This window comes from Pleurodeles waltl, chromosome 2_1, assembly GCF_031143425.1.
Source record: "Pleurodeles waltl isolate 20211129_DDA chromosome 2_1, aPleWal1.hap1.20221129, whole genome shotgun sequence".
Lineage (NCBI taxonomy): Eukaryota > Metazoa > Chordata > Amphibia > Caudata > Salamandridae > Pleurodeles > Pleurodeles waltl.
Window position 1 is genome coordinate 458903546 of NC_090438.1, and position 15332 is coordinate 458918877.

At 40.4% G+C, this 15332-nt stretch overlaps 1 protein-coding gene across 1 annotated transcript in view; it reads left to right on the forward strand.

Annotated features, from left to right (window-relative positions):
* Positions 1-15332, forward strand: part of TRMT2B (tRNA methyltransferase 2 homolog B) — a 194352-nt gene that overhangs the window by 127457 nt on the left and 51563 nt on the right. The window contains exons 9-11 of the mRNA XM_069213328.1: positions 3103-3317; positions 3771-3872; positions 14017-14136. Of these exons, the coding sequence (XP_069069429.1) occupies positions 3103-3317; positions 3771-3872; positions 14017-14136 (437 nt within the window). The remainder of the gene's footprint in view (positions 1-3102; positions 3318-3770; positions 3873-14016; positions 14137-15332) is intronic.

Here is a 15332-nt window from a genome sequence, read left to right on the forward strand (position 1 = left end):
CGCAAAGGCTGGCAGAGACGGGGTGCTGGGTGGCCCCCTGGGGATCCCCACACTTGGTATGGGCAGAGCAGGAGCCCCCTTGGGCAGCCCTGTTGCGCTTCCACTGTCTGAATTACAGGCAGTGAAAAGCGAGACGGGTGCTGTCGCACCCGACGCACCACATCATTGTCGAGTACGAGCCAGCGTCAATGTTGTGGGTAATTTCCCGCTGGGCCTCTGCCGCCTGCCAAACTCTGTTGAGTTATTATGGTCTGTATTACTTTCTATCCACAAAGACACAGGCACATCTTTCTGGAGGATACTGTACTCGCACAGCAGCCTTACCATAGCTGGGGGCAAAACGTTCAGCTGACAGGTGATGTAATTGGATGAAGATGTTCAGTTTATGCACATGGCACCATTTTGAACTTTCTAGAAAGGAAAAGGAGGTTGATATCCAGAAGCTCCTATGCCGTAAGAGTGCAAGGAAGACTTGGTGGTCCAACTCATATTTGAAAAAACTGCTGAAACCATTGATTACTAAAATCACAAAACATTTTATTTACTAGCACTTTTTTTTTCAAGTGACGTACAGCGTAACAATATAGGGTCTCTAAGTAGGTTTGCAGAAGGGCGTTATTTTCACCTTTGTGAAAGTCACTTGTGCCCGATTGCAGTCAAAACAGGTATTGCTACATTTGCACTTTTTCAATCATTTTCATCCAATCCCTGTATGCGTGCGATACATTTTGCGTCACTGCAATACTCTAGTCTAATTTATTGATGATTGTTGCTTTAATATATGTGCAAGAAGAATCGTCTTTCCTATGTGCCAGGAAGGTATGTTGGTAGTGCTCTATTTTAATACATTCTCCTTTTTGTTTGTACCGCACGAGTTTGTAAATTAATACTTTTACATGCCTGGTTTGTGGAACACAAGCAGCTGCATTTCACGTGTGTTCTGTGGTCTGTCCTGTAATTGAAGAAGCCCATTTTCAAGTACTTGTTGTGTCCCATTAGTGGTAAGACTCGACTGCTACAGAGGGAAACCGGTTGTTTTCTGTCCTTGCGTTCAGCTTTAGCAATTTCACTGTAGCTTTTAAAAACTGATCCCTGTAGAGAAAATAAAATAAAGAGCAACAGTTTTGGTAAAGTGCTTGCATACCATAAATGTTTAAGCAGCTGTATACCACAATATCGATTACAAAAAGCTTGTGCTGCAAAAATATCATAGGCAGAACATCGACTACCAAGATAATATTACGTATAGATTTAATATTCTCAACTCCACATTTATCTACCTTAAAAATGAATATCAGGGTACTTATACGTGGGGATAAGTATAATCAGTCCCTGCTTACCCACACATAGTAATCTTCACAGTATTTCTGTAGATGATATTGTGGCTAGGAAAGTTCTGTAGCACGATATTTAGGACTCTGTGTTCAGGCTCTCTAAGAAAAAGAAAGTAGTATATCATAACTGGACCAGCACGGTTTACCTCATGTGGACAGAAACATTCCTCATTACGCATGCCCAGTCATAATCCCTTTTTGTTGTTTAGTGTGTCGAATATCTTACAGTGCATGTATGAGCATAACGCTCACCATAAATTGGTGGTACAACATTAAAAAGTTCATAATTAATCAAACATTTTGTCAGATCAGGCAACTTTAGAAACGCGGTTAGTTCAAATCCCCCATTAGGTAAAATGCGTTGCTGTTATTTTTATTTATTATTATTATCATTATTATCATCATCATCATTATTAGTATTATTGTAGTTACAATTATGTTTACCATTCTCATCAGCATTATTAGTAATACTATTGATAGTAGAGCAGTGTCAATTGTGGAAGTAGTAAACTATGTGTTATTGTTGTTATTATAAGTATTTTGTTATAATTTCCATAGTTTTTAATCATTCATAGTTTGGGCTCTAGCCATACTGTGTAACATCATCCAAGAACATAAAATAAAATCTTACGAAAGATTTTTTTAACCAGACAATAAGAAAATCATAAATCCCTCCATATTTTGAATTATGCATTTGCATGGGGTGTAATTTTTTTTATTTGATTCCAAAATCCAGAGAGCCTGGAAATAGAATTACACGCTTTATTAATATTCCTGACATAAAATGTGAACTACTGTCTTTGCCTCTAGCCACTGTGAAAAAGGAGGTGTGCCTTGCAGTTGCCTACTATCCTGCCACTACTGAAATGTTTTTAGGTGTACGTTTAGAAGTGCTGAGAAGTGAATGAAAGGCATTCACTTCACTTGCATGGATCGCTCAGCTAACACTTAGCTGCTAACACCTACTGGGTGTCACAATGCAGAAATATCAGCATTTATTAAAGGCCCATGTCATTCCTGCACATAGAAATACACAGATCCTAGAAAATGTCCTTACATAAGTATATTTTTATGTGTAATTGCATGACTGTTATTGATTCATTATATATATATATATATATGTATAGGATTTTGCAAATATGTGTTAAAAAACATACTTCAGCGTAAGTATTTGTGAGAGTTCAATTCAATGTAAAGTCATACATTTCCATAAGTATTCGTACAGGGCTATTTTGACTCCTGGCTATTTTCAGCTAAGTCTAAACTCAACATGAGTAACTTCACCTTTTTACTTTTTTTCATACGAAAGTTGTGTTTCCCTGTAGAGGAAGCCCTTCTCCTAAATTAACTTGAAATTTGGTGGTATTCCATATACAGTCCCAGCATTGGAGCAAAGTTATGTCAACATTTTCAGAAGTAACTTTACATGTGGTAATGGCCATGCAAGATCTTTTTGAATACCAAGGGCCCAGGAGCCTGTGATTGTTCCCTGGCTGACTTTCCGGATTCCCAATCTAGAATTTGCAACAGTGGATTTTCCACCATCTTAGTGCACCTTTCAGTTATAAAGTCCCACTTATCCTGACTGCAAATATTTGTCAGAATGCTAGAATCGTAAATGATTTTTATGCCTAAACCTAGGTACTTTTTAGATAAACTAATCAAGAGGCGGACAAAATTGTGACTGCATTTAACTATTGTGGTATCTCAAGCCACTTTTCAAACATTGAACATCCAAGATTCACTCTACTTTGTGTTCTCATTCCAGCACGATGACCCGCTGCACCCATGAGCAGTCCCCTTATCAACTTCTTCATGGTGAGCCACACATCTTCGAGGAATTACTAGGACTAAAAATCCGTATATCTCCCGATGCATTTTTTCAGGTCAATACAGCAGGAGCTGAAGTTCTGTACAAGACCATTGCAGAACTGAGCCATGTCAGCAGAAATACAGTGTTCCTTGATGTCTGCTGTGGAACTGGTGAGGAAAGAATCCCACATATCCTTTACGCTACTAGAAAGTGTATTACTTTGTTTCCTCTGTCACCAGGCTTTCTCCTGTACGCAAAGGACTTCCTCCTAATAGCAACATTGCAAAGCCACAGGCACTCCTGCCCGCTATCAGACACGATCTCACATTATCCTCAGTGTATACATGTTGCTCTCCTCTCCTCTTCTTACACTTGCTTTAGTAGGCTGGATCCTTTCCAAATTCCTTTAACAGTTGAGCATGGCCCAAGTATTTTATTCTGTTTCCTTTCCACACATGATCTAGTAGTTTGTTGATTGCCGCAAATTATAAAACAGGTTTTCAGGTGCAAAGTTTGTTTTTCATAAAATCACTCTAAAGTACATCTTCTTGGAGCAGATATGATTCAGTTCTTCTGTTTTTAGTCATAAAACCTGAAGATTGTATTGTGTTTTGTATTATCAGGTACTATTGGCCTATCAATGGCCAACCAGGTGTCAGAGGTGCTGGGGATTGAACTGATAGAAAATGCAGTTGAGGATGCCAAGTGGAATGCATCTTTCAATGGTAAGTAATAAATCAGGAACTGCCTGTCCTTGAGTCAATTAACTTTGCACAAGTTTGAAATGCCTCTTTTCATGAATTTTCATAAAGATGTTGGTTTATAGTTTGGGACCCTAAGGACAGCACCTAAGCTGAAACAGCAAAGGGTCTGCCAATAAAATGTTGATGGCCTATGATAAAAGCATGGAATTTGCATCTCATTCCCTTGTCCTTATATCCCACAGATGTATATGCCTTTTTCTGAGTCACAGTGATCTCTTGTTCATGATGCACAGCATTCAACAAAGCTAACCTATTTTAAAAACTCCCCCTCTATAATGTAACTTACAAAATCAATCAGTGACCTTCTCCACCATTTATGCATCTTCCCACAGATGTGTTAAAGTCACTATATTTGTGTCTGCCTAAAACATGATTTGTCATTTTGCCCTTATCTGAGAGATGATATTTTCCTCCTTCTCTCAGTAAAATGCTTGAGCTGTACATGTCTCATAGGTTGTATATCACATCACATACCCCAAAAGTACAATTAATGCCAAATTCGATAAACCCTCAATAGTTAAGGCAAACCTTGTAAAAGGCATAGTGCCAGGATTTCAGATTTGGGTGACCTAAGGTGGGCCAGGCTCTTGCTAGGCTAATTGAACTTTTAGTTCTGGGCCAAAGATCAGTTCATAAGTTTACACCACATGCTTTTTATCTTTCTCAAGAACAGTTTTTATTCATTTCTTTTGAAAAATTTTATTTTTAGCCCTTCTACTTTATCAACCATGTACTTTGCTTCCTGTATTAAAGTTGTTGAAGGCTTCCTAGAATATCTGGAAGTCACTACTTAAAATGCCAGCAAAGTCAAATCAGCCTTAATTTATTTCACTACTGGTAAAATGAATCCATTTATTTGTGATATGGGCTACGACCTTTTTCCTGAGATATGATATGTGTTATTTTAGGATCACCCACACTACTTAGAATGAGTGAGAGGGCGGGCTACCATCATTCTGTGGCTAGTGGTGGGTTCTACTTTTCTCAAATAGCGCTTTCACTGCACAGACAGCTCCATAGCCCTACCTTCTCTGGGTCTATGTTTTCTCATTGTGATGGCTTCTCTCTCAGTTCCTGGTATAGTGCACTTTTCTCCACTACAGCAAGAATTGCCTTCACTGGTCAGTGTTTGTCTTTATGTATTATCCCGCAGTTCACAGGATGTCTCCACCACTACCATGCCCCATCAAAATCTGCCTACCATTGTGCAAATTTGGGGGATCAGCCTTCTTCTTCTTCGAGAGAATCTGTCTTCCATTTCTTTTCCAGGCATTTGTCAATAGACACCCCAAAATATCCGAATGTTGTTTCAGCAGATAAGTTATCATTTAATTTGTGTGTTAAATCTCCACTATTGCAGCTCTCGGGCTTCAGATCACCTCGAGTTTTTTTATGGAATTGTTCTTTAGCTTGGGCAAACTTGGATAAACTTTGCACATTTGTCTTTTTGCAACTGAACTGCAACAAAAGTATACAGGTTCTAACTCTAAGGGTGATTATCTTCTGTATTCTGATTCTCCTCATTGGCTCTGGGCCATCTCCTGCACTATTTTATTGCAGTTCAGTTTTGCCTCTACCCCACTTGCAGCACTTGACCTGCACTGAAGCAAAAACTGGGCAATGGTGTGCCACCCGGTCTCACAGAAAACTTCTATAGGTGTATCCACACCACACATCCTGATTTGTCTAATCCTTCTCCTCAGTTCATTGCTATCACCTCTTGCAGCAATGGTCCTCAGGTGGCTCCTTGCCTTTCCATCATAATGATGATATTTTGACAACTGAATACAGTCTTTACAGGTGACCATCTTGGTGTTTTGCACACCATTTTGCATCTTGAACATCAATCTTTTCCATCAATGTGTCTTCAGAAGTAATAGCTGCTTGTTTCTTTACCACACACTTTTTCTGCTGCTTGTTCTTTAATGACTGTAAAATCCCTTGCTGTCACTGCCCTCCAAAAATCAAAAATGCTTTCCGGATGTGCACTTTGGCTTTAATAGCCTTCCTCAAACCATCTCGATGCATTGGTGTAATTGTAGATGTTCATCTGGTACTACATTTCTCCATACTTGTCTTCATTACAACTGTACTTATGTCTACTGGGAACTCATCAGAAAATGTATTAAACCCAGTTACTAAACAGACAGCATCCCATATCTATGTATATAATGACTCATTCTTTAATGTTATGCTGGACTCACATAAGCAGATATCGCCAGAGTCCTCACCCTTTTACTATCTTGTGTGAGTATTATCATGCAACTATTATGCAACATTTGAAAACATACGTGTGGAGTTTACCTGTTGGCATGACTAAGACCTAGTGGCTAGTCCAGAAACTGCTTCTGTAGTGATTTAAAATGTAATGCTCTCATTACCACATACACAAACACATGGAATTGTCATATACGCCACAGAGTCATCCCTGTGTATGCGCACCCTCGCCTGCTCATTTTTTCTTCTCAACAGTATGGTTCAAACCTACTTTTCTCATGATACGTCAGTTTCCTACATTAGGCCTCACCCTCATACCTTCTGTCTTTTTGAACTATTTTTCACTTTTTTACCTCCATCTCCTTCCTTTAGATCAGATAGCTTAGGCTGCAGTGCTGCTGATTCAGTTCATGTGTGCTGTGCCTGCAAACATTTACAACAGCTAACCCACCTAATCCCTGCATCTTGTGTGTAGTTAATATTCTTCCTATGTATGTAAGCTTTTTCTGCTACCATTGCTATCTGGTACTCCAAAATTGACTGGCATGCAAGCTAAGCATCGGTGCACAAGTTTGTCAAGAGTTAAGTACAGTATTTTGGCCCCTGGATGTGGTGAAAAGTACCTTTTTTCAGTGAGGTATCTCCTGCCTATAGGTCATGTCTGTACAAGTGGTGCAAGAAGCCTCAGGGAAGCAGGCGTCACAAGCTGGCAACAGCTGGTTTAAAGACCATCTGTCCTCCAGTACCTGAGGGTTTGTTCCAGGTAGACCATGTTGTCATAGTTCAGGAAAGCTATGTGAAGTGCCTAGGATCAGAGGATCCTTTGGCATCTAGATCAGCCTCTGCACCTGAAACTCCATTGCACCTTCAGGTCTAGCTCAGCTCCACATCTTGGCTCAGAACCACCAAGCATCCACTGCATCAGTGGGTTGAGTTTGTGGTGCTGAAAATCTGCGTCACCAGGAGGTTGACTCCGTCTTCCATGAGCATAGACCAACACATTAGGATTCCTCCCTCTGCAGCTACACAACAGACAATCTTCTCCTGTGGGTGGTTTCTGTCACACTCCCAATCCCATTACTCCTCTTATTAAGCCCAGCATCTGTGCTGTTCAAATGGCAGTTGAAAAGGGAAGCACCCCCAGGCAATGAGGAGAGAGCCTAGGTCAGGAAGAGGACATGAGAATATCCTCATTCAGTGTTTGGATGCATATAAAGTCTCTTCTGAAATACAAAAGAAAACACTGGAAAGCATCAGCCCCTTCCATTCTAGCATTTCTGGACATCATCTCCACCAGTCTCATTGACAAGTCACTTAAACACTTGAGACATACCATGCCACAGAGTATGTGACTCTTCAACCTGCTGTAGGGGTCTACTTTTTAGAGGAGCAAGACGTGGCACTGCTCTCTCCAGCACAGCTGTTGGTCCCTTAAGAGACTGTCCTTATATCAGCATTCTCAAGACACAGTCCACAGTGGATCATCCTCTCAATGCCCATCCTTTAATGATTTATCTGATCCTTTAGACGAGGAGCACTTGGGACAGAAGTGGCCTCACCTCTCGTATTACAGGATTTGCTCTCATACTGTCCTAGACTCTAACATTAGCCTCCTCTTCTGCAAGAGACAGGCAGGCCAAGTGGAGATCCTTCCTGGGGATGAATGCATTCACTTCCCAAGCCTCAGGCAGGCGAAGTGAAGATGCTTCATTGACAAGAAGAAGGCCATTTCCCCAGCCTTAGTTGACACCAAGGAGTACCAGTGACTTCTCCTTGGACTACAAAACTCCTCTTCATCATCTAAAAAAAGGTCTACTCTATGCCTGTGGGGATGAATGGCTTTACTTCCAATACCACAAATGGTTCCAAAGTATCAAACCGGCATTAATCCTGTAAGTAGTGTAGAATGACTTTGCACTGCAGCCGCAAGGACCACTAGCTCCCTTGCTATCTCTGCCCAGTCCACATTCCAGGAAGTGTTGTCTTCAAGTGGCAAATATGCTCCTGTACTGTGGATCATTCAAGTTAGTTCCTAATTTAGATGAGGTGTGTGGTCTAAACCAATGCCTCTCCCTGTATAGGATCAAACTGATGACTTTGGCCCAGCTATTAGCAGCATTGCAGAGTAAAGGAAGGCTGTATGGAAGTTCTACTTCCTCATACCTGCCCTCAATGAACACAGAAAAGTATCAAAAGATGACTGTGCCTTTCATGTCAGTGTTACTCCCCAGGTCTTTATCTAGATCCTGGTCTCTGTGTTGACCTGCAGGTAACTGTTACCCATCCTTAAACAGTTGTCTCCTTTGAGTGACGTCCTGGGAGGGTGTGGAGTTCATATTAACGCTGCTTATCACTAGAAACCCTGTACAGTGAATCACTATTGGTTGTTTTAGGTTCTTTTCAAAAGGATGTAGCTCATAGGGCCAATTCTGCACCCTAGCCTGAAATAGCTCTTCCCTCCCTCAGAAGGGATAAAGGCTATCAGGACTCCAAGCACCCTATATAAGTATGATACCCTCTCCAGGCTTCACGTGCACTAGATAAAACTCTGCTGGGTAAAACAATAGCTCCAATTGCAAAAGATCAATTGAAATCATCAAAGTCTATTCATCCCAATTTCCAAACTTTCCTGAGCTATTGCTGAATTGCAGCGCCACTGTTCATGATCACAACTAACTTCTCAGAGTATGCTTGGGGAAAACATTACCAGGAACTCTCTATCAGTGTTGCATTCAATAAATCAGATGTGTCCTTGTATATAACCGGAGCGTCTAAGCGGAGAGACAGGGAAGTAGTGGTGGCCTATAAGGTCAATACTAAAGCCCCCTTTTGCATCACTGGAAACACACTTCCAATAGCTCTGTCAAGTGGTTGTAGCTCTGTGAGAATTGACAGTGCAACAAGGCATGTCCTTGCTGGTCCCCCTCTTTGCACTGATTGACAGAGCTGACAGCCTAAACTGGCCTCTTAATTTGTTGCACGAGTGAGAGGTCCTCCAGAAAGCCCTCAACTCTGTCTCAGAGGCCTGGCATGGAACTTTTGTAGACACCTTTAAAACACAACTCAACTTTAAATTTGATCAGTCCTTTCCTTGCTTAGGCTGGGGGCCCTGTTCTCTAGAGAATGGACTGACATTGTACAGCAGGAGTTTTTTCTGCCTTTCCAATGATCCTGTCGTTTTGAGTGCTCTAGAAAATCAGGTGGAGCCCATGGTGCTTGCATAGTGGGACAGGCCTCGCCATCTTCCACCGAGGGAGTACTTTGGCCTCTGCTAGAGAACAGACCTCATGTCTTTAAAAGGAGGGAGAATGTGGCACCATCACTCCGCTTCAGTGTATGTTTTCTGAGGACTGTCCTGAGAGAATTTGAATGTTCTGGTGCATGCTAGAATGTCCTTCACTCGAGCACAGTGTAAAGGGCAAATGACTGGCTCTGGCACAGTGAAGAACATCAAATATTGACTTGCTTGGTAGATGGTGCGATGTCATTCTTGGCTTGATGGAATAGGTGTGAAGCTGGATACCTTCAAGACATCTTTTGTAGCCTCTGTGGCCCATCAGACTAGGCCATGGGAGTTCCTTCTCTACAATTGGTCTTCCTTATCCCCAAACTGCTGAGTGCCATCTGAATGAAGAGAATGTTCTTTCTTCTCAACTCCCCATCCATCCTCAGATGAGGAATTCCTGTAGAATTTGAACATGAAGCACATGTGAGATTTGTATCTGAACTGAACCAAACCAATTGGTTTCTGACCTTCTGGGAGTAATGATGTGGTCAAACATCTACTAAGTCCACCACTGCCAGAAGAGTAATATATATAATCCATTGTGACAATCTGGGTAGATTCATCTTCTATTCCATAAAAAGGCATACTCCACCAGAGCTAAGGTGGATTCTCCGGGCTTATTCAAGTCAGAGATATATGCCATGCGGCTACATGGGATATCCCAAACAAATTTTGCACACTCTACACTACACTTTTGAGGCTTGCTCTCTGACGAATGCAAAAGTTTACTTTGAAGGTCTTCAAAATCTATTTGCGTGTGCTGAACTGTTCATTGCTGTCTTTATCCTTGTTTTCTGATTTGCATTAGCAGTGGAATCTTTCTACAGTCTGGTAATGGGAAAGAGTCAGGTCTTAAACATATGGAGATCTGGTTATCCTTAGTCTGTAGATTCCTTCCTGTTATCAACATCCTCCTGATGACCCCTCATCAATCGCTAAGAAGTCACTTATGACCAGCCCCCTTTTTTAAAATAGAACAAAACATTGAGATCACACATATGTGGAAGGATGAAGGCATGTCAGATATGATGTATCTAAACATGGTACCGGCATCCATAGCTCTATATTAAAAAGTAAGCAGAGCGGTTTTCAATTCCAACAGTAGACGGTAGGAATACCCACAAGTTGCTGATGAAAAAGAGCCTACAGACTAACAGTAACAAAGTTTAGGGGCCTGATTACGAGTGTGGAGGTCCTCGGACCCCCGCGGTTGTGGAGGTCCGACCGCCACATTCCGAGGTTGGTAGGCAGCCCTGCCAACCTACCTCCATCTCTGCCGGGATGTTCTTTCCCAATGGGCTGACAGTGGTGGAGGTCGCAATCGACCAGGGCGGCGCTGAAGTCAGCGCCGCCCTGCTGATTACAATCTGGTTCTCCACCATCTTTTTCATGGCCTTTTTACCACCATTAAAATGCAGTTGGAGAACCGGTGCAGGGGGCTAAAGGGGCCCCCCTGTTCTGCTCATTCACTTGGCATGGGCAGTGCAAGGATCCCACTGCCCACCACCCTCGCAATGCTCACTGTCTGCTTTGCAGACAGTGAGCATTGCGAGGGTGGTGGTGCACCCTGCAGGTGGCAGCATTGCCGTCGACTTGATTATGAGCCGTGACAATGCTGCCACCACTTTCCCGCTGGGCTGATGGGCGGAAACCGATTATGAGCAGGCGACAATGCTGCCACCACTTTCCCGCTGGGCTGACGGGCAGAAACCTTGGTTTCCGCCCGTCAGCCAAGCAGGAAAGTCGTAATGGGCCTGGCAGGGAGGTAGCCAGTATGGCTGCAGCCTCGCTGTCAGAAGTTTGGCAAAATCAGGCCCTTTGTAACTGAACCATATTGCAGATGTTTCTTTGGATCATGTGCATACTTCTAAAATGTACAGTCAGCTCGATCAACAAGCATTGAGTTATGCAGAGAGGTGCTGTAATATGGTACTTACTTTCAGTGTTCACCAGAAAATTAGCAGCCAAATTGTGAACACTCTGTAATGTAACTGTTGCACATTTGCGGAAACCTATGAAAGCAGTACCATAAACCGTGATTTCAAAGCACATAGACTTGCCATTGTGGGTAGATTGGAAGATGAACTGTTGAAGTCACCAGGCTAGTCGTTTTAGGAGAGAAGCAACGCATTGACAACAGCGCTGGGATGTTGGTAGAGAGCATGTAATGAATGAATGTATAAATACCCTTAGTGCTTACTGGCACTCTTATGTTGCAGGATGTTCCTATCCCGTTTCAAAAAATGACCCAAAAAACAGAAAAAAGATTTGTTAAACATTTAGCAGCATGTCTGGTTAATGAGAATGGATACTAGAATGCACAACTCAATTCTGAAATCAAAGCTCAGTAATCCCTTATCGAGCTATTTCTGTTTTTTGTGAGCCATTTGAACGTTTATTTGGTATGTTGGTGTGCCAAAAGGGAAAAGAAGTAGTAATTACATAGAAAGGACAAGTTAGCAAGATTTCGGGTTTCTTGTTGTGCCATACCATCATACAGTAGTCGGTCTTTCTGTATGTATTATAAGGTATTTCTATAGCACATGTCTGGCAAAAAGGCAGTATTGTGATACACATATATTGTGTCAAAAATCTAGATGACACAAATAGTGTTTCCCTATGCTTTTAATGGTAAGTACAATTATAGCAAAAAAATAGTTTCACACTAATATCATTAACAAGCTACAAAAAATATCGTTTTTCAATTTATATATTAAAATAGTAAATCTTAAATATTTTAAAATGTAACATTAATTTAGTGTATATTAAAAAAAGTAAGTAACATTTAATATTAAATACAAATATATAATTATAGAAACATACACAAATAAAAATATATATATATTATACCACTCGTATTCAATATACATAATTTACATTATATTATGTTTTGATTATTTTTCCAATTTGCTACTATAAAAACGCAAATATATTTATATACATAAATATATAATTCATAAAACTTAACAAGATCAAAGACAAAACATTAATAACCTATCACAATAATTAAAAATTAAAAATAAAAACACCTTCACTAAAAATATTATTATAAATATATATATATATATTTATATGCAACACACACACATATATATATATGCACAAATAATATAAAAAATTGAACAAATAATCAGATAATATTACATCTATTTAAACAATATTTAAAAATATTAGAAGTCTATGAATAATATACATGCCATTCCTAAACAGTAGAGAAAGCATTGGACTTTAAAGGGGTACAATTTGATATGCCCATTGTAGTCTGTGCAACAGTAGGGACAGTGTTGGAAGTCGGAGGTGTAAAATGTACTATTCCCACTTCAGTCTGTGCAACAGTAGGGAAAGTACTTCACTTACTTCACTAAAATAAATAAGTATAACACAATTAACATATTTAATAATCAATTAAATATTTATTAATAAATGAATAAGTAATTGTTAATTAATTAGTACTTAGATACCTTCCCAACCTATGCTCCTACAAACACAACAGCATTCACCTCATATATAACTTAAAAAATATAATTACACAGTTCACATAATTAATAACAAATAATTACATAATTAATAAATACTGATTAATTATCATTAAATTAACTTCCTACCCTATACCCCTAAAAACCCAACAATCCCCACCTAATATATAATTTAAAAATATTTAATTATTACACACTTTACATAATTAGCAATCAGTTAAATAATTAGTGATAAATTAATAAATTAATTAATCATCAGTTAGTTAATTAACTTCCCACCTTATAACCCTACAAACCCAACAATCCGAACCCAATATATAATTTTTCCACTATTTAGAAAATTAACAATCCTTTAAATAATTAATAATCTAATAATAATTAACTTCCCGCTGTACACCCCCTACAAACATTATTACAGTTACACAATTTACATAATTAATAAGCAGTAAAATAATGATTAATAAATTAATGAATAATTATTACCTAATTACCTATTCACCCTATACCCCTGCAGACCCAGCAACCCACACCTAATATGTAACTAAAAAATATAACTACACAATTTACATAACATTTAAGTAATTAATAATAAAATAATCATTGTTAATTAATTATAATAAATTAACTTTCCGCCGTGTACCCCTACAAACTTCAAAACCTGCCACAACTATATACATTACTGTTAACAATTAAATTAAAAATTATAAATCACTTAAAATTCCAAGCTATATTGAAAAATACTGTCAATAATTGTCGAAACAATAGTTAACCTACAAAATTAACATATGAACTAAAACACAAAAGATAATTAAAAATGATATTTTTTATAACTATATTATTGAAAGCGATATTAACAACGCAGATATTCTTGAAAACGATATTACTTACCTAAAAAACAATCAATATTCTGGTCAATGATAGTTCTGCATCACAATATTTTTGTTCCCGATATTTCTGTATGTCGATATTTAAAATTCAATATTTTGTCCAAACACTGCTCTGTACCTGGTATTGGGCAGTATATTTGAATTCTTGGAAAGCTGCCGCTCATGTTACCACTCATCCTCTGTAAGGATAATGACCTAGAGCAAAATATTTATCTGACTGCTGTGTCTTTGATGTACAGGGATCTCTAATTGCAAGTTCCACTCTGGGAAAGCAGAGGTGGTACTTCCAGAGTTACTTTTGACGCTCCAAGGAAACCATCCTTTTACTGCTGTGGTGAACCCATCCAGGGCTGGACTGCGTAAGTATTACACTACTTTTTTTTTTGGCCATCTGTTTCCAAACAATTACCAAATGGCAATGCATGGGTATGGATTTGGTGTAAATGAGCATGGAGAATGCTTCTTTTCTCCTGGGTTACGCCCTATAGAAAAATATTTCTATCCTGTTGGGGCCAGTTGCACCGGTGCTTAGTGAATAATTTGAATTGTTTGGTGTGAATTACAAGTAGCTCTAGCTATAAATCCGGAAATACAATTAGTAAAACATAACCCTCAGAGCACGGTGGTTCCCTGTGTTTCCCTGTGTTTCTTTCCCGGTACCCGGTATCTTGGAGCCCGCAGGAGGTCACAGGGGGAGCACTTTTTTTAGCGCTTTGGAGCATGGCATGGTGATTTGAATGCTCCAAGTGCCAAAGGCCTGATGACCTGGAGGCTTTTCCTTTCCTCTGACCCCCGTACTTGTCCTTGAGTGTGACCTGGCACCTAGAAGCTAAGTGCTGGTGCCTGTGTGGGGAGTGGGCAGCGAGGAGCTGCAGAAAGAAGCTGCATGGTGCTGACCGGGTTCAGTTCCCGGCTCCCGTGAGATCTGCATCAGAAAATGGGTGCCTCCTAAACAGCGGTGGCTGACAGCGGCAGCAATAGTGGTAAGCAGCGGCAATTCGCAGTAGACTGTGGCTGCAACTGCAACAGACTGTAAGCGGCAAGTGGTTGGCAATCCAACCCACCCCATTTTGTGATGAGCAGGAAGGGTGCAGCTGGAGAGTACAGAGTACAGAATACAGAGTGCAGCAGTAGCCCTGGGGGCAGCATCCGCCTGTCCATCTTCTGCACTGTTTTGTTTTAAGCATCAACGTCCTGTGTTTGGCATGATCCTCATGTGCTGGAGCTGGATCTGATGAGCCTCATCTGATGAGCTGAGCTGAGTGTTTCACCGGTTTATGTAGTGTTTTATGGGCTCCTGCCCACTCCATGTGCCTTCTGCGCGCCTTTTATTCCCAGGTGGGGGAAAGAGGAATCCACAAGTAAAGTCTTGGCAGTACCTAGAGACTGGCCTCTCCACTCCCTCTTCTCTATCTACTCTTCTCTGAGCCGATTGGCGCAAGGGCACACAAGGCGAATTCAGCAGGAGGAAGTATATCTGCGGCCTCTCTTGGTGGGATCCTTGTGCTGGCTAGCGAATCTTAATCTGTTAGGCTTCCAGAGCCCCCCAACTCAA